The 22,477-nt window shown below is 39.5% G+C and overlaps 1 protein-coding gene across 1 annotated transcript in view; it reads right to left on the reverse strand.

The window, feature by feature from the left end:
* SLC39A12 (solute carrier family 39 member 12) overlaps positions 1-22,477 on the reverse strand; it is a 70,768-nt gene that overhangs the window by 45,575 nt on the left and 2,716 nt on the right. Inside the window, exons 3-5 of the mRNA XM_007196405.2 lie at positions 16,422-16,703; positions 11,090-11,297; positions 3,762-3,934 (exon numbers count right to left, since the gene is read on the reverse strand). Of these exons, the coding sequence (XP_007196467.2) occupies positions 3,762-3,934; positions 11,090-11,297; positions 16,422-16,703 (663 nt within the window). The remainder of the gene's footprint in view (positions 1-3,761; positions 3,935-11,089; positions 11,298-16,421; positions 16,704-22,477) is intronic.

A 22,477-nucleotide genomic window follows, 5' to 3' on the forward strand; every position in this document is an offset into this window, starting at 1 on the left:
TAGAAACAAACAACAAATGAAACGGGTCTCTAAAAATTGCCTCAAAGCATCTGTCCATTTCAGAAGTGTTAAGGGCTGACATTTTGTGCATCAAAAATTACACTGAAAAGTTTTCATATGTGGATGAGAAGGGTGTATAGTTTCACTAGCACAAATGGGTGTCTTCTACTGAAATAAGACCTCAATGCAAGATCAGTGTGATCTTTAGTTACAGTAAGGTATCTTTAAAAAAGTCAGTGATGTATACAAGGATTGTCTGATCTGCCATGCTGTAGAAAGTAGGGATTTTAAACAAAGGCACATGGCTAATAAGAAAATAATGATGACACATTTGCTGGTTTCTCCCACACAAAAAATCCTTTGGGATGATTCCAAGGGTTAAAGAGCTTTATCTTGATTGGGAGATGTTTGGCTGCATGGAAAAGAACCTACTCAAACAAGCAGACACCAAGAGGAGGATGCAAGAAGCTTACAGAGGATGTCTGAGATGGGAAGGACAGACACATTTCAAGAGGAACTGAACCGGAAGCTGGAAAATTAGAACCAATGACTTTTCTCTGTCTTTTTGGGGGCTTAGTTATTTTCTTCTTTCTGTTTCCCTCTGCAGACATCTACTTCCTTTCAAAGTCTGGTCTTCTCTCTTTAATAAACACATGGCCATATAAGCCCTGACCCTAAAGTGACCTTTCCATCCAAGAACCCAAGACTGGATTGAGTCTGCAAATCCTGACAGATCTGATTGGTTCAGCAAAGCTATAGATGGGTTTTCTTTTTTTCTTTTTTTTTTTTTTAATAGCTACTTTATTTATTTATTTATTTTTGGCTGTGTTGGGTCTTCGGTTCGTGCGAGGGCTTTCTCTGGTTACGGCAAGTGGGGGCCACTCTTCATCGCGGTGCGGGGACCGCTCTTCATTGCGGTGCGCGGGCCTTTCACTATCGCGGCCCCTCCCGTTGCGGGGCACAGGCTCCAGACGCGCAGGCTCAGTAGTTGTGGCTCACGGGCCCAGCTGCTCCGTGGCATGTGGGATCTTCCCAGACCAGGGCTCGAACCCGTGTCCCCTGCATTAGCAGGCAGATTCTCAACCACTGCGCCACCAGGGAAGCCCTAGATGGGTTTTCTTGGTCAAATACCCATTTGATTCCATCAATTTTGCCCCCGAGATAGGAGGTGGGACCATGCTCTTCAAACATGGCTGCTGGACCCAGCACTGTGGGTGAGAAAGCCATTTCTCAGAAAGGGATTGGGCAAGAACTCCAAAAGTTTTCTACTACAAGAAGCAGCAGCAGAAAGCTAAACTTGTGATCTTTTTCCCTTTATCAAAATAATTTACACCAAAGACAATAGTCTCTTTTGCTTCATTTATTAATCATGGAATAGAATTACTTCATCATTAAAAATACTGGCAACAATAAAGGGAAACTAACAACAAACTTCTGATAATGAATCCTTCCTAATAAACATTCTCATTGAAAATATGCCTGCCTGGGAAGTAAGAGAGTGGAAAGATAAACATGAAAAGAATGCCATGCATCTTCCCGCAGTTCATTGTCAAGGAATTGAATAGTTTCTAGTTTTAGAATACCTTCTCATAGAGTAAGGTTATTCTATTATAAGCTTCTATGCCCTTGATATTTACTTGCTGTTCCTGTACTGTTTAGGTTATTGTTGCATTAAATTTCTTCTGAAATCACTAACACAAATGTCCTTAAAGGGGATTCATTACATCCTATAAAATTTTAGTAGACAAAATGTTTTTAATGAAGAAGAAAATAGAATGGAAATTTAGATTATCCAGTCAATAACCTTTGAAATAGCTTTATTCCTTCACATAAAACTTCAACATACTTGTACACGTGTGTTGACATAATCAGATTTCTGTGGAAACTTTACAAACACATTCTGAAGTGCTGCTTCTTGAACTTTAGTTTTGAGAATCCCTTGGAGGGCTTGTTAAAAGACTGGGTGATGAGCTCCACAAATGTAGGGTATAATTCAGTAGATTCCGGGGTGGGACCTGAGAATTTCCATTTCCAACAAGGTCCCAGGTGCAGCCGACACTGCTGGTCCAGGGACAACGCTTTGAGAATCACTGGCCTAAATAATACAGGCAGGATCTCCAGATCCTCTCCTCTCTTACCTTAGGGTCCCCTCAAAAGTCACAAAGAAAGTGACATGTTGGAACAGAGAAGAATTGGGAAAGAGGTTTTCTTTATCTTGCAGAGTCAGCACAGAAAATGATTATTACTGTTCTTAGAAGATGCATGCCTTAAGTAGGTAACCCCTACATTTTGAGAAATAACCTTCATTCTTTATGCAAATAGGGTCTCTGTCGGACAAATGGGTTCCCTTCTAAGAGCTGGCCCTGAAGAAATATTTAAAGAGACTTCACAAACAAGGATTAATACAGGCATCAACTCTTGTTACCTTCAGTTGAATACACTAAGTGTGAGTTTGAAAGAATCAGCTTTAATTGATGCTTTTGATATGTGGCCTAATTAATAGAAATTCACTTTTTAAAATATATCATAGCAAAAATATGTGATAATGCCCAATCATTCATAACTTACAGGAATGACCTTCACTGTTGTTAAGAATATGTAAGGAATTTTCCTCTTTTAAAATACAGATTGTGTTATTAAACAATTCCTATTAAGGAATATTAACTCATCCAAGATATAAATAACAAAAATAGTTTTATTTCTTTAAATCAACATTTCTCAAACAGCATAGTTGTTCAGAGCACAGACTATGCCATCAGACAAACTATGTATATACCTCAGTTTCTGTGAACTTAAGCAACTACTTATTAGCTCCATGCCTCAATTTCCTAATCTGTAGGATGCAATCATATAACCTAACTTCATACAGCTGTTGTAATAATTACATGAAGAATGCAGGTGAAATTGTGCAGTGTCTCATACATAGTATTAATTTACTCATTAAATGTAAGCCATTATCATGGAATATCAACTTTTCAAGATTTTAAATAATAAGGGCAGGGAAGGTTTCTATGTGTAACAGAGTCTGAAAAATGCTGGATTCAATAAGATTAAAGAATTTTATTTACTAATGGACCTCCCCAGACACATTAATATGCTACAGTGCAATATGCATCTTCAGTATTTCCCAATCAGATTTGACCATAGCACCCCTTTTCAAGAAGTATCTAGGTAGACTAGTGAATGTACTTTGGAACACAACTTTAGGAAATAAGAATATGAACATGTTTATAGGTTCATATATCACCTTTTCTCAAAAACCTTCTCAGTGTTACCTACTATACAAATATTTCTCTGTTGCTCACAATCCAAAGTAATCTCTTCATAATCTAACCTAACTTTAACGTGTTCATTCATCATTGTAAGTTTTTATATAATGTCTATATCCTCCCGCTACCCTGTTAGCTCCATAGGAGCCGTGCCTATTTTTGTTCAATTATCTATCCCTGGTGCCCATGATGGTGACTAGCACATAGTAAATGCTCACAGGTTTGCTGAATTAATTATTCATGCATTCAGTATGGACCCAGTGGAGGAAAGAGTAATATACATCATTCTCCTAAATATCTTGACCTCAAGTTTATGTCTATAGAGACCCACTTGTAAAAAGAAAAATCCCTGCCCACACTGTGGAAATAGAATATTTTTACATTTAAGGAAATCTACATTACCCTTTAACTTTTCAACAACTCTTAGAGAATGTTCACAGCTACTTCCTTTGACAATAGCAAATGATGGTACAAGAGGAATAATGACAATACCTGAGCCCAGGAAATTGGACTGTCATCTGATCCTGGGTCCTTGGATACAGATCCATTAGGGTAGGCCCAATCATGGATTGTTAGGTTGTTTTGTTTCCTTTGAAGTTGATGGATTCTATCTTTTCTGATACAGGTATTTTTAGTCCAGAGAGTGTTGAGGAGTTGGTCTAGTTCTAGAAATTTCATACAAAATCTGGTGTCACATAGAATGAAGAGAGGCCGGCTTCAGAATAATCACAGTTTCACATGGCCACAGCATAGATATTTACTAAGTAAATTTCTAAGTTCTAATGAAAAGCCAAGGTTTTACTCTGAACAAGAATAGAGAGCATTTAGGGACTTCCCTGGTGGTCCAGTGGTTAAGACTCTGTGCTTCCAATACAAAGGGTACAGGTTCAATCCCTGGTCAGGGAACTAAGATCCCACATGCTGCATGGTGTGGCCAAAAAAAAGAATAAAGAGTATTTATACTTCACATGGTTAATGATTCTCTCACAAGATCTTGAGATCTTAGGGCTGAACCACGATGAAATGAGCAATTCCAAAAATGGAGTGCCTTCTGGTAAGTCAACTAATTCTTTTTCTAGGTGTTCCCTATACAAATGTAAACAAAAGATGAAACTGATTTAATCCTTAGAAAATTTATTCCCTTTAGGCACTATACATCCTTAGATTAACTATAACTTTAATGTAAAGTCAATCTAATCATTTTCCTCTTCAGTGTTTAATGCAGGAGAGAAACAGGAATTGAAAAGCAGCTGAGATTACTGGGACAAATGAGACTTCATTTTCTAATGCTACTGTGGTGTGGTTGTCAGTTTACAGACTGCAGTTTAGTTTCCCTTGGTACAGCTGTAGCCTTAAAAAACGATTGACAATTTTCACTGCAAAGTAAGGGAGCTGCTACAGTGGAGGATTACTGGACTGAATGTCAATATTAGGACATGGTATGAGTGTGTTTCATGTTTGGTAATTGCAATCATTGTTGCTTTTGTTGTGGTCATCCATGTACAATGCTTGATGCCAGTCTATTTATCTCTTGTAAAAATAAAATACAGTGTGTGTGTGTGTGTGTGTGTGTGTGTGTGTGTGTGAAAAAAAAACGATTGATACAGAGAACAATTGAATATTATGGTGAATTTCTTGGGATTTATTCATCTCTCTACTTGTGAAAAAAATACCTCTGGTGTTTTCCTAAATGTTACCGTCAGTAGTAGACTACAAACTAGAATTAATACAATATTTTATTTTAAATGGCCAGTTTCAACAACAACAAAAAAAAAAAAAAAAAAAAAGAGAGAGAGAGACCTGCAAAGAAATGGGAAAGTGTGACTCAGAGTCAGGGAAAAAAGCAGTCAATAAATATGTATCCGAGTATTCCCAGATGTTGGATTTACCAGACAAAGACTTCAAAGCAGTCATTATAAGTATGTTCAAGGAAACAAAGAGAATAATATTTGAGAAATTAAAGGAAAGTATGACAATAATAAATTAACAAGTAGCAATTTCCAATCAGGAGATCAAAACTATATAAAAGTCTAAATGGAAATTCTGGAGTAGAAGAACAGAATAAATGAAGTGAAAAATTCACTAGAGGAGTGCAACAGCATATTGAGATGGTAGAAGAAAGAATTGCTGAATATGGGGATAAATTAATAGAAATAATCTAATCTGAAGAACAAAGAGAAAAAGAAGGAACAAGTCTCAGAGACCTGTGGGAAACAGCAAATATACTGACCCATATGTGGTGGCAGTCACTTGGAGAGAAGAAAGAGAAAGAAGTAGAAAAAGATATTGGAGAAAATAATGGCTAAAACCTTTCTGAGTTTGATGTAAAGCCTTACTCTACAATGTTCAAGAAATTCATCAGAGGGAATTCCCTAGTGGTCCAGTGGCTAGGACTCCATGCTCTCACTGTCAAGATCCCAGGTTGGGGAAATAATATGGGGCGTGGTCAAAAAACAAACAAACAAAACAAAACAAAACAAAAGAAGCTCATCAGACATCAAGTAGGATAAATATAAAAGATCCAAACCCAGACATAGTCAAACAGTTGAAAGTCAAAGACAAAGATATATCTTGAAAGCAGTGATGGAAAAATGACTCATCACATACCAGGGAGCATTGATACAATCAATAGCTGACTTCCCATCTGAAATATAGAGGCCAGAGAGTAGTGGAATAAGATGTTCAAAATGCTGAAAGAAAAAACGGTCAATTAAGGATTTAATATCCAGCAAAACAACCCTTCAAAATGAAGGTGAGGAAGCAACCTAGGTGTCCATCGACAGCTGAATGGATAAAGATGTGGCACATATATACAATGGAATATTACTCAGCCATAAAAAGAAATTAAATTGAGTTATTTGTAGTGAGGTTGATGGACCTAGAGTCTGTCATACAGAGTGAAGTAAGTCAGAAAGAGAAAAACAAATACCGTATGCTAACACATATATATGGAATCTAAAAAAAAAGGTTCTGAAGAACCTAGGAGCAGGACAGGAATAAAGATGCAGACATAGAGAATAGACTTGAGGACACGGGGAGGGGGAAGGGTAAGCTGGGATGAAGTGAGAGAGTGGCATGGACATATATACACTACCAAATGTGAAATAGATAGCTAGTGGGAAGCTGCTGCATAGCACACAGAGATCAGCTCGGTGCTTTGTGACCACCTAGAGGGGTGGGATAGGGAGGGTGGGAGGGAGACGCAAGAGGGAGGGGATATGGGGATTTATGTATACATATAGCTGATTCACTTTGTTATACAGCAGAAACTAACACACCACTGTAAAGCAATTATACTCCAATAAAGATGTTAAAAAATAATATAAATAATAAATGAATTAAAAAAATGAAGGTGAAATAAAATTATTCCCAGATAAACAATGAATGGAGAATTCATTGGTAGCAGAACTGTCTTACAAGAAACACTAGATGAAGTTATTTATGCTGAAAAGAAATGATCTGAATGGTAAGTCAAGTCCACAGGAAGAAATGAAGAGTACTAGAAATGTAAATACGTGGGTTAATATAAAAGACTATAAATATATTTCTTTATCATTGCTCTCTCAACTCAATGAGGAAACAAACTTTTCTTTCAAAGTCTAAAACATGATAAGGGTACAGACCATTCTCAAAATATTTACCATTATATTGGGGTTATTAAGCAATGTAATTAGATGACAAAGAAAAGAGACACACGAATTGAAAAAGAAGAGGCAAAACTGTCTGAAAATGCTAAAAAATTAGGGCAAAATAAAATGAAAGATTTAATCATGGAACAGGTTATAAAATTTATCTAAAAAAAAATCACTAACCTTCACATAGATAAAGACCAGTTAGAAGCTGTAATGAAAGAGAGGACCCCAGGTAAGAGAGACAAAAGGAAAATTAAATGCCTAGGTATAAATGTACCAGGAAATGTCTAAAACCTATGTGAGGGAAATAATAAAACACTCCACAAAAGCACACATGTAGATATGTACAAATAGAAATACTATGGGATATAAAAATGTAACATCTTATAAATATCATTTCTAAGTTATTTTATAATTATTTTGCAATTATAATAAAATTATCACAGGGTTGTTTTTTCCCAGAGCTTGACAGTTAGGCGATATTTGTTAGGAAGAGTGAACAAGCCAGGAAGACCCTGAAAAGAAGAGCAATGAAGAAGGCTAGCTCTATCAGAAATTAAAATATACTATAAAGCCACTATAAGTAAAACAGGACAGTACTGGCACATGGATAGACAAGTGGGCCAATAGAACAGAGTGGAAAACAGAAATAGACCTGATTGCATTTATCATTTTATTATATAAAAGCAGCATCTCAAACCAGTGGAGGAAATAATTTCCACTTCATTTTAAATAAAAGGTATACGGAAAACTGCATAGTCATATAGAGAAAATAAACTGGATCTAATCCTCACAACATGCACCAGAATTAATCCTAAATGGATCAGAAATGCAAACATACAAGTACTAGAAGAAAACACGAGTAACTTCTTCTATAACCTGGGAATGTGGGAAACTTTCTCAACTCTAACTCAAAATCCGAAAGCAATAAGAGAAAAGTTCGATTAATTGGTTTATATAAAGATAAAAAATATTTGGAGAAACAATTATCCCAGGTTAGGCAGAAAATGTACAAGATGAACCTGGAATGTTTTATACTGGAGAGCAAGGGAGATATAAAATGTATTAAGAGTTTTGACAAAAGGACTTACAGCCACCTTGAATAAGATTCCACTTGTCAAAGAGGGAATGATCTGAGTACCAAAAGGATAATAATGACAATAGATTGAGAGATAAGAAATCATAATGATATAAAAAGAAAAGCTCATGGTTCCTTGAAGGATGCAAGGAAACTATGTTATTATTTTGTAAAGTGGTAAATTAAAGAATCAAGAGTTTATCCTTACTTTCCTTTAAGAACCTCAATAAAAGGAAATTGTGGTGAGGGAAAGATTTTCCACTATAGAATTATTACACTGAAACATGAAGAAGAACTGAGAGAATTAGAAGATCACCATTGTGTAAGCCCCAAACAATTGATCAATCTAGGCAATGACCATCAATAGCTTATAACTTCTCAGAAAGAGACAACCAGATGTTATGTGCTGCCGATGGAAGATACCAACGATCAGACTGTAGCCCCAAATAAATAAACAACCTAAAACTAATCAAAACTCTATGTATAAAAATCAATATACAGGGCTTCCCTGGTGGCGCAGTGGTTGAGAATCTGCCTGCCAATGCAGGGGACACGGGTTCGAGCCCTGGTCTGGGAGGATCCCACATGCCGCGGAGCAACTGGGCCCGTGAACCACAACTACTGAGCCTGCGCATCTGGAGCCTGTGCTCCCCAACAAGAGAGGCCGCGACAGTGAGAGGCCTGTGCACCGCAATGAAGAGTGGCCCCTGCTCGCTGCAACTAGAGAAAGCCCTCGCACAGAAATGAAGACCCAACACAGCCAAATAAATAAATAAATAAATAAATAAAATAAATTTTTTAAAAAAATCAATATACATGAAACTCAGTGCATAGAAACACATGTAAGGGACTTCCCTGGTGGCACAGTGGTTAAGAATCTGCCTGCCAATGCAGGGGACACGGGTTCGAGCCCTGGTCCAGGAAGATCCCACATGCCATGGAGCAACTAAGCCCGTGCGCCACAACTACTGAGCCTGCACTCTAGAGCCCGCGAGCCACAACTACTGAGCCCATGTGCCACAACTACTGAAGCCCGCGTGCCTAGAGTCCACGTTCCTCAACAAGAGAAGCCACCGAAATGAGAAGCCCGCGCACAGCAATGAAGACCCAGGGCAGCCAAAAATAAATTAATTAATTTTAAAAAAGAAGAAACACATGTAAAATGAGTAGGAATGCAATCAGCAAAATCCAGATGGGATAAATGATCCCTTTTTTTTTTTTTTCCAACAAAAAATTTACAACAAAATAGAATGGAGGGGAAGGGCATGACACCTATCAAAAGTAAAATGTCAGAGACATACCAAAGATTCACATTTTATGGACCTTATTTAGATCCTGGTTCAATAAAAACTAAAAATATTTTTTAAAAAGCAGAAAAATGTGAACATGAAGGAAATTTTTATGATATTAAGGAATCATTCTTTTTTTTAGCTGTGATATTTGTAATAGACACTTTTTTAAAAATCCTCCTCTTTTAGAGATTCATACAGAAATATGTACAGGTTGATTATTTGCTTCAAAATAATCAAGTGATTGGGAGAGGATGGAGGTAAATATAAGATTATCCAATTGCTGTTCATTGTTAAGGCTGGGGACTGTGTACATGGGGGTACACTATTTTATTGTTTCTACTTTTATTTTTAACAATCTCTGTAATAAAAACATTAAAAAAAATTTTTTTAAATACCATACTTTCTCCCCCCTACCCCAAAATACAGTTAGTATCAGTAGAGCCCTAGCTCAGAGGCAGTTGTTAGAAAAAAATGCCTTGGGGCCTCTGGAATAAGCATCTAATTGCACTGGAATGGGATGGAATTCTGACTTCTCAAATGCAAAAGTGGCTGCTTTGTGCTCAAGTGGGTGATACTGAACACCTCGCACAAACAATTATTTTAGTTTTTTTATCCAGGGTCCATGATGGTCAATATCTAGACAACTTGTCTTCATCTTATAGTACAGCTTGCCTCTAACTGTATTCTGTATTCCGGTCTGATGGCTCTTCCTATTTCTTAGAGTGATTGAGCCTTCAAGTGGCATACATTTTTATTTGAAAAGGGAAATCATTGCATTCCTTTGGTTGATATGGAAACTGTCCTGCTAAAACTCAATCACTCAAAATCTGAATTTAGCAATTCCTGTTTCCTACATCAAAATCATTCTCATCGTAGCATGTTTTTCCCCGGCCTATTTCCTAGTGATGACATCTACGTAACACGATTGAATTATACTTCAACTTTCATCTTAATAAAGATTTCTTTCTCTCATTTCTTAAAGCAAATACAAATGAATTGCAGAAAAACACACCTGTCGTTCAGTGGGTTAGACAAACAAGTCAGTTCTGCATGGAACTGTATGATTCCTAGCTCTTGATCCCTTTCAGAGTTGGAAGATTTATCTAGATCATGAGGGTGTTGCTGGTACCTTGGAAAATTTGTATTTCTCTTCTATGTTGTGACTTCCCAAGAGGAAGTGTGTGGCCTTGGTGTGTGTGCAAAGCAGGGCATTCTGATGCAGATGAAAAAATAAGTCATTTCACTCTTAATGTCTTGTCAAGTACAAAGAAATGTGTGAAACAAACATTCTGATTCCTTTCGTGATGTCTTATTTTACCTCAGATCCCTAAAATGCTGGCAGTCACAAATGTAACCAGCATGCATATTTTACAGTACTTTTATTTAACATTAAATGACTTACTTTTATGGTTCCAAGCAAACTGCTACCAAGCCTCTTGCACCCTTTAGAATACTATTTTATCCTTCTACATGATACTCTGTCCCCCGGGGCCCAGCACTTCATACCAAACAGGAAAGTGTTCAGTTAGTACTAGAAGCAGATCATAAAAATCTCTCCCTTTGGCTCTCCATCCACAATTTCATCATCCCTGCTCAAATGAGCTGAGTGCATATTTTTGCCTTATCACCACATACATATCATAGCATGTCTGCCTTGAAAAGGTCCCCTGGGCTGTCTCACTACATACTGAGATTAAAAGGGTGTTTAAAACATACCTGGACAAATTCAGTCATCGCAATGATTCTGCTTTTGTTTTTGGCACAGTTTATATTTAGTAGGTGTGACAGGGAAGTGAAATTCATGAAAAGCATCCTTACCTGATAGATGGAGAGTATTTGTACTATTCAAGGAACTGAAAATATATTCTGTAAAATAGTCTGGGGACGGCAAGTTTCTTTGTCCCAGACAAACACCTTGGAGGGACAAAGCAATGATTGTCTCCGCCAACTGAGGAAGTGTATTTTCATCGGCACCATCACTGCTTGAGACACCAGATTTTTTCTGCAGCACTTTGGTTTCCATACACTGAAATCAGACACAAAGTAAAAAGAAAATTTTAATTACTGAAATTATTCTGATTAGAACATCTCTAGGATTTCCCCAAAAGACAAGGAATCATTCTTCTAAAAGAGGACTGAATTGTTTGTGGGAATGTGCCTACCATCATTCTCTAGTCTCAGATAGAGCTCTATCTGGAAAATACTTGTTTCTTTCATTTGCCATGATACTGAATTTTCTAACTCCCATCCCATTGATTCTTATTTGTCTAATCTTTCTCACTGTCCTACTGTACAGCACAGGGAACTATATTCAACATCCTATGATAAAACATAATGGAAAAGAATATGAAAAAGAATACACACATATATATGTATAACTGAGTCACTTTGCTGTACAGCAGAAATTAACACCACATTGTAAATCAACTACACTTCAGTAAAATCTAAAAAATAAATTTCCCCTTAAGGCCCCAGAGAACCCACTGAATATTATAAACAAGAGAATCGTACAATAAGGTAGGTTACAGAAATGTCACTCAGGTGGCAAAGTAGTAAATGGATTGACAGAGTTAGAACTTGAGGGCAAGAAGCTTAGTTAAGAAGTTATTGATGAATCCAAAATATCTCGTGACCTAAGACGGTAGCACTAGACATGGAAAGAAGCAGATACATTTGAAGAATATTAAGAAGTTAGCCTTGGAAGGACTTGGAAGAAAATGTGAAGGAGTGCAGAGTCAAAAATGACTCAGGTTTCTGAATTGACAACTGTATAATGGTAATACCTCCCACTATCCCACAAATTCTCCCCCCAAATACCCAGTATATATCTGGTGCTTCCCTAGGTACTGGAAGTGCAGTGGTGACCAAAACCAAAAGCAATCCCTGCCTTCCCTGGAGCTTAAAGTTCACTATTGTTAATAAAACAATAATGTAATCAAATGTAAGTTGATAACTTTGGCAACTGCTTTGAAGGAGAGGTACATGGTACAATGATGTAAAAATAGACAGCTATTTGACCCAGTCAGGCAGATCCAAGAAGGCTTCCTTGGGATTGTGGCGCGCGCGCGCGCGCGCGCACACACACACACACACACACACACACACACACACACACTGATCTGAAGGAGTGGAAGAAAGGCATAGCCCAGGCAGGAGACATAGCATATGCAAAGTTTCTGTGGCAGGAAGAAGGATGGAAGATATGCACAGCTGGAAGGAGGGCAGTCACTGGAGTGGGTGAAGTAAGGGGAGCATGGTGAAAGTTGAAGGTCTATTGGCACTTAGCGGAGTTTGCCCTTTATCCTAAAGTCAACTGGAAGCCAAAGGGGAATTTTGAGCAAGGTTTGGGAATGGGGGTTATAGGACTGGATATGCGTTTTGACAAATTCACTCTGGCTACCTGGTGGAGCACAAATAGACTGGAAAGAGAGTCAGTGCTTCCTAGTAGCACAGTAAGAAGGCTAGTACTGTAGTCCAGGTACAAGACAGTGATGATGAAAATGGACTAAGTCTACAGGTTAGGGATCTCTTCAGGAGGTAATAGCAGTAGGACTTGGATCAGATATAAAGGGGGAAGAAATTTGGAAAATAAAATTTCTAGTTGGGCATTTGACTGGATGATGATGTTATTTGCTGACCTATGAAGTGATACATGAAGACTGGATCTCATTGGGTTGATTTATGACCTTGATTTTCGATACTTTAAGTGTGAGGTGTCTTTACCATATCCTTAAAGAAAAGATGTTGTATAGTCTATGTGGGTCTGGAGTGCAGGGAAGAGGTCTGGGATGGAGATACACTCTGGTGAGTCATCTTTAAGTATAGATGTGCTACCCCAGAGAAAGCATATAGAATGATGGGGGCTAAGACCACACCTGAAAGAGCACTAATGCTTAAAATCTACACAGAGAAAGAGAAGAGCCTGCAAAGGTGAAAATGCGGGTCAGAGAGAAAAAAAAAACAGGAATGTGCAGCATATACAAGCCAAAATAGAGACTATTTCAAGAGCTACATAAGCAACATCAAAGAAAGAACAGGTTCAGGAATAGAAATATGACTTTTGATTTTAATATTGAGTTTCAAGTGCTGAGGAAATATACACATGGAGATTTTAAAAGATGGGTGTATATATGAGTCAAAAGAGAAATCTGGGCTGGCTTGCAACAGAATTGAAAGTCATCAGTGTTTAGGAGTACTTGACGTTGTGAGCGCATCTCACTCAACAAGAATATGTAGGGTGAGGAGAGGGAAAACCACAGTTGGGGCCAAGGAGGATGCCATGATTTAAGGGATGGCAGGTCAAGTGGATCCTTCAAAGGAACTTGATACAGAATAGCTGGACAAGTGAGAAGAAACCAGGAGATGGTCATACTCTTTTCCATTATGGTTTAGGGAGCTATATTCAATATCCTGGATTTATTTCTTTTTTAAGTTTGTAATGGGTGAGCTTGGCAAGAGCCTATTCATAGCTATGGTGGGGAGCAGCGGGGAAGGCAGAGAGGCAGTTACCAAAATTTTAACAAATTTGGAGAACTAGCCAGAAGATTCATGGATGACAATAACAAGTTAAAATAACAGAGAGTGTGAACCTCATAGAAGTGTGAGTTTTTCATGGAGGGTGTGAAAGAGTAACGTCTCAATGTGCCACTGAGGACAAAGGAGGATTCTAATCATTGTTTCCAATCCCAAAGTCCTTAGGATGTGGTCACGAATACCCGTTCTCCATATAAGAGGCAGGACTAGTAGAGCACCATGAACATTTACCATGGAAACAGCAAAAGAGTGGAAAGAATGGAGAGAGGTGGTTGCATTAAAAGATTGAGTCAGGAAGATAAAACAGAGTAGGAAGAGAAGGAAAGAATAGAGGGATATTTAGATTCTGGACCATTAGGGAGGGTCGCTAGATCAGAATATGATGGTGTAAGTTTGTTTCTCTTAGTGAGCTGGTTAAGGCCCGCCTGGAGTTGCTGTTAGTGGCTTGACCTATGGAGGTTGAGTCCCATGAAAGCAAGACCTAGAAATGCTAGTCGTGGTGGGCCTGGACCGCCAGCATCTTCTGTGACCTTACACCCTCTAGTCAGAGAGAGCAGCAGCCTGCAGTGAGGTGCCAAGAGGCCTCCTGCAAAAGTCTAGAATGACTGACTTCCTAGTGGAAGCCTACCCCAAGGGCATGGGCCACAGGACCCTTCCCAGGAACTGGCGACAGTGGTATCCTCCAGGAGATAGTTGTTCTAAGGCCTAGCACAGGGTTATGACTCATCAGTAGCTCACTTCTTCTTCACTGAATAGATGAATAAAGTGGGTCTACACATAATATTGAATTAGTTTATTCTGTTCTAGGAACGTTTAATCTCACATACTTTCGGAAGCCCAGGTATTTGCAGTATATGTTGGATAACCATAAATCTACATTAAATATATATACTCCATCTGCCTTTAAGTGCTGGATTTGCATTTGCATTTAGCCTGTATCAAGACAGTAACACATAGGATGACTAAAATCCTAGTGGCTAATTTGAACCGATCTTACATTACGCAGACGTTGAACTGAGGAAATTCTAGGTAGGCACACCTCCCTATTTAAGCAGAAAACTGAATTCTATAAAGGAACCCCATTTTATCCCTTGGAAATAGAAAGAAAAAATATAACCAAAGTTTGAGAGCCACAAGATTAGAGTTACTGAAGTGATATCCACAAAGTCCTTAGTAAACAGTCTTTCCATTTGTTCTGCTAATTACAAGAGAAATTGAACCTATTTACAGCAAACTGGAGGATATGTCTGCTGGCATTAAGTTGCAGCATGATTGCACAGATACCTTTGAACTCCTAGAAACCAGAATTGGGCCAAGAATCAAATTTATCACTATATGTTGTTATAGAATGAATGTTTGTGTCACCCCCCAAAATTTGCATGTTGAAATCCTAATTATTAATGTGATGGTATTAGGAGGTGGGGCTTTTAGGAGGTGATTAGGTCATGAGGGTGGAGCTCTCATGAATGGAATTAGTGCCCTTGTATAAGGATCCCAAGAGCTCCCTTGCTCCTTCCACCAGGTGAGGACACAACAAAAAGATGACCATCTGTTAACCAAAAAGTAGCCTCTCACCAGACACCAAATCTGCCCAGCACCTTGATCTTGGACTTCCCAGCCTCCAGAACTATGAGAATAAATTTCTGTTGTTTATAAACCACCCAGTTTATGGCATTTATATCAGCCCAAACAGACTAAGACACATGTCAATGAACAATTCAAGAGAAAAAAAAAAACACGTTCTGCCACACTCTTCAAAATGTGCTGGTGACTCCTCAATTCATTCTTTAAGAAAATATAGCTTAAAAAAACCCATGTTCAGAGAACGTTATCAGCTCAAACTTCCCATCGCAAAGCAGAAAGCAAAAAGGTAATTGAAAGGCCAGCTTTTGCTGGAATAGTAATGAAGGCAACAAGACGCTCATTTCCTAAGAGTGGGAACTGTGAGAAAAGAAAAGCACTTGGGACCCCTGAACACATGCAGCACCAATTACAAGCCACAAAAGAGATAATGTCTGTGCTGTCATGAATAATGCTTTTTGCAAGCTGCATCCTCAGGGAACTAACTAATGATTAATTCATCTCTCGCCAACTCTTACTGCGTAATCCTTCCCTGGCCAGAAGGCAAGGCAAATAGACACACTGCTCTCACCGCTATAGTTCAGTCCTTGGAGACTGATCAAAAGCCATGAGTCACACTCACTTTAGTGCTCAGGGGGACTCAGAACAGAGCTGCCCTGTCACCTGGTCTGCCTGCCCACCCACCCACCCACCCAGCTTCCGCCTAAAACTCATCTGACAACTGATTAGTCATTACATCCACCCCCCTTTCTTTTTTCTTTAAAAACAAAACAGCTTTGTTGAGGTTTATTCTGAATTATTTTAAACAAAATAAAAAATAAAGAAATATTTTTGTACAATCATGTGATTAGTTGTTACATTTCCCCCTTCAGACTCAGAATTTTAAATTACATCACTTAACATCCCATCACTAAAAACCACAATTACTTACCTCTCAGAAGTTTTTGAGTATCCTAGGAATGAATTAGTGACAAAAAATCATGCTCTGAGACTGTATCTTAGCAGCAGAGCTAGTTAGCAATTCTGACTTTCTTACCTGGCTTCTGGAAGTGTCAAAGTACTGCCTGGTGAAAGCCAGGATATCTTCTGTCTCATTCTGTGAAAGGAAATAGGAGTCTTCATCCTGCCTGAGGCTGAGAAGGCTGTGTAGGTAAAATGTATACTCCTTATTACTCATGTTGAGCTTGGAAGAGCAGATCTCTTCCTGATGAATGATGTAATAGAGGAGGAGAAGAGAAACTCTCTGGACCACTTCCTCTCTGAGCTGATCCTCGAAATCTCCTCCAGCTATCAGTAACAGGGCATCTGGATCGAAGCACTGTGCAAAAAAACCCCACAAAATAATAATAAAAAATAAAAAACAGAAACAAAGCTTGACAAATAGTCCCAGAACATTAACAACCACAGAGTCTCTGTTGCTTATTATTTTATGAATAGGAGGGGAAAGTGGGCAGCCTCAATAGCCCAATTCAAGTAAGACAATCACGGTTGGACTTTTATATAAAAAGGATGTCCTCCCAGAAGCCCTTATTCCCTAAATGCAACCCTTCTATCTCCAACTATAGTAACGCAAGCTGTCACTTTGCTGCCTTGATTAACACCAGCTGACTCTGGTTTTTTAAAGTGATGCCTCATTGCATTTAGAATGAAATCCAAGCTCCTTATAATTTTCTCCTCAGTCTGGCTTCTGCCCATCTTACCTCTCCTACCTTATCTTAGCCTCTCTCCACCTCTCTCACTCAACTTCTGCCCCTGTGATTTTCTGTCAGTTCCACCAGGCTCTTTCCCACCTGATTTCTCAAGTCTCAGTTTCAAGTGCCACTTCCTCAGGGATGCCTTCCCAGATACCATTTCCAAAGTCCAAAGTCCCCAGCCCTGCCGTGTTCTCCGGCACAGCGCCGTTCAACGAAAATATCACACAGGCTACAAATGTGAGGCACGTTTTAAATTTTCTAGTAGCCACATTTTAAACCGTAAAAAGAAACAGGTGAAATTAATGTGAATAATATATTTTCTTGAAATACATATGCAAGATATGATCATTTCAACACATAATCAAAACTCTAAAAAAGTATTAATGAGCTATTTGATGTTCCTTTTGTCACACTAAGTCTTTGAAATCTGCTGTGTGTTTTACACTTATCAGCATATCTCAACTGGGATGAGCCACATATTAAGTGCCTAACAGCCACAGGCAGCTCTAGCATTACCATTTTTCCTTTTTTTCATAGAACTAGGATTCTAAGATTATGTCTCCTTGTTTCTTTTCTATTTCTTCTTGAAGACAACTGGCTCATTAAGGCTGGATTTTGTCTGCTTTGCGCACAGGTCTATCCTCAGCCTCTAGCACCATGCCTGGCACTTAAGAAGAGTAAAAATGGAATGAACGAGTACCATCTGCTTCTCTCTTAGCCTACCTAAGAGAATTGATGTCAGTCCTTTCTGAGACGCAATCAGTTACCACATCCTGCTATTAACAGAAATGTTGGTGGTTCGAGAATTACTAAAAATGCTTCCATGATGCTTTGTTTCACAACCCACAGATAGACAGCTGGCTTGTCTAATCTGGGAAGTTTACATGGCAGAGGAAGGTGTTTGGGGTAATGTGTTGGGACAGTGAGAAAAAGATAGACACAGGGGTTGTGGAAGAGAAGCTCTCCCAGCAAGATAAGAGCTGTGTTTCTTCAAAGACAGTTGGGTAGCTTCTGGGAATGCTCCCAGGATCTGAGAAGCAGCTCATGACATGGTACCAGCCTCAGAGTGAAGGTATCAAGAGATGCCTATCTGAAGGACTTCCCTGGCGGTCCTGTGGTTAAGAGTCTGCTCTTCCAATGCAGGGGACGCAGATTTGATCCCTGGTTGGGGAACTAGGATCCCACATGCTGCGTGGTCTGGCCAGTAAATACATACATACATACATACATACATACATACATACATACATACATATATAAAATATGCCTGTCTTGAGCCCCAGGGGAGTTGTCTCACTGTGGGATAATCTACTATGAAATCTTTTCATCTGTTCTCTGAGGTGGAAGTTTCAGGGGTCCTAATTCCATGTCTGCTGTGTGTCCCACTGGGTAACATCTGGAAAATACCATCTGAGCCAGAAAGAAACATGTCATCCATCTGTAAAGCAAAGCATTAATCACATTCTTCACAAGCCACACAGATTCCAATTTCTCCCCAACTCAACTGCGAGAAGCCAAAAACTCAGCAAACAGATGCAGGCTTCCCAACAAGATCAACTCTGAGTGTCAATATTAAACTCAACCACCAAAACCACAGCAGCCCTTTTCTGTTCCCTACTCAGCCCTAGAGAAAAGTCCATGGGTTGGTAGCTGTTAGATGGGACTGACACCAGGACCCAGGGAGGTGAATCAGCTGAATCAAGCTTTGTGCCAAATAACCTCCTGAAACTAAAGTATCGGGAAAACAATTGGTCATATCAGCTACCATTTATCGGAAGCCATGTGTCCAACACAGTGCTAAGTATCTCCCCTATCAAGGCATCCCTCAGAGTATAAATCTAATTGGGTCTGGAAAAGGTGTCGGATGATCAATTTTTCAATGGGGGGAAACTTATTGCATTATTTTAAATGGAAAAACAAAAGCCCATATCATAATCCACCAAATATTTCTGCACAATCAAAAGCATTCAGAATACCAATTACCCAATTACTTAATGCATAATGAATTAATTAATAGGTACATATATATGCAGTATGCAAAGATCCTGCACAGAATTAAGTATGAAGTACGTTTTCCTTCTATGAGGAAAATATACCCTTAGTATATGTGTAAGCCAAGTTTAAGAGAGGGTGAGTAACGTACCTAAAGCCACACAGTTAATAGTGGTTGCCCAGCCTTAATTCCTGCTCTGCCATTGATAGACTTTGTACTTGCTGTGCAGCCCCTCACCAGGTAACTTTCTCTCCCTCCTGTTTGCTAGGAAGAGATCTGGTCAATTAGGAGGCTAGGGGATTGGTAAGGTTATAATATCCATCAGTGAGGACATGATACAGCCAGCGGGTTGAGCAAGTTCACCTTCAGAGACTTCCAAGTGCTATTCAGGTCATCTGATGGCGCTGGGTACGTGGGAATAAGAGCGCCAAGAACACATAGGACCTCCGTGAGGCCACTAGACCACTTTTATGTGGCCCAGGTGTGGCTGTGTGCTGGTTGCACACAGCAGTGTCTGTGGCCACCCTGTATCCCATCCAAGCAGCCCGAGACCCTTGTCCACTCATAGCTCCTTCTCCAGGCTTTTACTCTGTGCCTTTCTAGGGATGAGGCAGGAGGTAGCAGAGAAGAGGGTAAGATAGAGTCCCCCCTCCTATCAGGCTAGATAGAATACCCCGAATACAATCAGGCAGATGTTCACTCCAGAAATTTTCTGTAAAATGCTTACATCTTGGAAGGTAAATCAGTGTCTGACTTGGAAAAGTTTAAATAAGTTGTGGAAGCAGCTCACTTTATCTCGCTAGAGATTTCGGTCATCTGGAATGAACAGAGGTAGCCTACACCTTGCTGAAGTTTTCTGAGGCCTGCTGAAATGAAACTTAATGGTGATCAGAGGACCCTGTGGTGAAAACTCTGTGCTCTGATATCTGAGTCTATGACAAGTTACCTTACTGCAGAAGGTGGTGGCTTGAGGACAGAGCGCTGCAGGGAGAATCGCAAGCGCTAACATAAGGTAAATTCTCTTCTGGGCGTGGACGTGACAAAAATTGCTATGGGGGTTGGTGGCGGGACTTGGATTTTCAGTTGGTCACCACTAGATTTGTTTCAGTTGTTACAGTTTTCCGAAGTGGCTCAGTTGTGGTTTGGGAGAGGATGTTTAGCAAAATTTTGCAAATACTGGCGCCCCATACGCATCAGATGGGTCCCGGGCTCCGACTCCAGTAAAGTGATTCTTTGTTGAAGAAGAATGGACTCATTCAGAAATAATCCACTGACTTCCTTTGAATCTTGTCAGGTGGAGGCATAAGGTTTAAGAGGAAAAGAAAAACACGGATCCTGGGAATTAGTTTTTCAACTTCATAAGGAAATAAACTTTGGTAAAAAGACTAGTCAAATTGTGAGAAGTCCTCTCTACTAAGCTAAATGGACTACTCAGATGTTTGGTAGTAATTTTCTATGACACCCTGGAGCCAAATCAGATCGCCTTTTCCCAGCTGCGTAATTCAGCTTTGTTTACTGCTTGTGTATTTCAGGCGAGAGCCTCAGCGACAGAGAGCTATATGAAATCTTCTGTGTTAATAAGGCAGTTGTCAGAACCTGCAGGATAAGCTTTAGGAAATTTAGACCAAGAGATGTTTAGAATTTGATTTTGGGTTATGGGTAAATCAACTGCCTTCTTCTAAGTTCTTAGATTTTTTAAGTTCTGTTTTAGGAGAGGGCAGGGTTGCTAACGATTGACTATACGACACAAGAGGGAAATTATATTTCTTCCTTTTCCTCCCAAACAAAGATCTGGAAGGATGTCAGCTGATGATGGGCGCTAGCTTTTTCTGGGTCTGTACTAGACTTAGTGGTATTTCTAAGTGACAGAAAGAAAAGTCTTAACTGAGAAGAGTTCAGATAAATTTTCTCGATAAACAAGTTCAGATAAAGCTTGATGCTTTTCACACTTTATCCCATGACCATTATGACAACTCGGGGAAGGGGAGGGAATTAAATGCAGGACCTTAAAGCATTGATTCTGAATGTGTCTGAGAATCTCCTGGAGATCTCGGTTAAAAACCCCAAACCTCTGGGGACAGTTGAGGTGGGCGGGGCCGGGGCACGAGCAGGAGGGGGCTGCAGAGGAGAGTCTTGTTTTCTCAGCAGCACTGAAGGTCCTTCACAAAAGCTGCTCCAGTGACCTGGAAAAGGGGGGACTGGACATTTCCGCGAATATAAGCAGGGGAAGAGAGCTTGAGCTCGTATGCATTCATAGATGGTCATGTGACCTCACAGGGAGCCCCCCTGAGAAGGGAATCAGCATCTCGGCATCCTAACAGCTAGACAGTGCCAGAACAAGGATACGGACCCAGTGCCGACTGACTCCAAACCAGATTCTTTTCCCTTCACCACGCCTGGAACCCATGCAGGCTCATGGGTCTCATCATTACTGAAGTGGAATTTATTCTTTTGGAGTTAATTAATCCCTCATTAAATGTATTAAAACCCCCTTCTCACCCTTCTCATTAAAAAAGAAAAAAAAGAAAAAGGAAAGCCATGATCAGGCAAGAGTATCCGTATTCAAAGGCGGCAGCTTGAATGGATTTATTTTTAAACGTGCAGTGCTCTTAAAAACTTCAGATCAGTTGTTTTGAAAATTCAGTTTTCACCTAGATCCGAAATAAAATTGGGAACTTTTTTTTTCCTCCCCCCAAATTCAGGATACACACTGATCTCTTTTCTCAGACATTTAAGGACCTGAACTCACTCCCTTGCCCTCTTTTTATCACAGAACTTCTGATAGGTACCCTGCCTCTCAGTGGACAAATTCCCCAAGAAGACAGAAAAGGATTCAAGAACATGGTGAAGACTTCTGGTTTGCACCAGAATGTGGGTGTTTGTAAAACCAGGGTGTTTCTCCCTGGTCTTTGTGAATTGACACTGAGAGATTCCGTGGGCTCCTTGCTTAGATTATAGTGATTCGGGTAAATTGGAGACTTCTGCGCAGGTGAAGCTGAAATTAGCCTTTTTTTTAAACCTTAGTCTCTTAGAGAAAAAGAAACAGCAGCAGCAGGAGGGTGAAGTTATTACAGACAGTGTTTCACTTCCTAGGAATGGAACAGAAACTAAACTGGCCAAATACTTGTTAATGTCATAGAAATCAAAAAAAATGTACAAAACAACCCATTCCGCCCCCAAAAATGGAGAATAATCTTGCCTGTTTACCCACCCCCCCACAAGCTAAACTAATATTCAACCAGCCTTAATAAGGCACTTCATGTCATTAGAGAACATTTCTCTGAAGCAAATTCTCAGAGGACATTAATAAGATATGACTCCTAGTTATTTCCGGTGGGAAGTCTTCTGTTGCTATATATATAAATTAATGTCATCACAGATGAGTTGCCTTTACAACACATGTTT

The sequence above is a fragment of the Balaenoptera acutorostrata genome, chromosome 3, assembly GCF_949987535.1.
Source record: "Balaenoptera acutorostrata chromosome 3, mBalAcu1.1, whole genome shotgun sequence".
NCBI lineage: Eukaryota > Metazoa > Chordata > Mammalia > Artiodactyla > Balaenopteridae > Balaenoptera > Balaenoptera acutorostrata.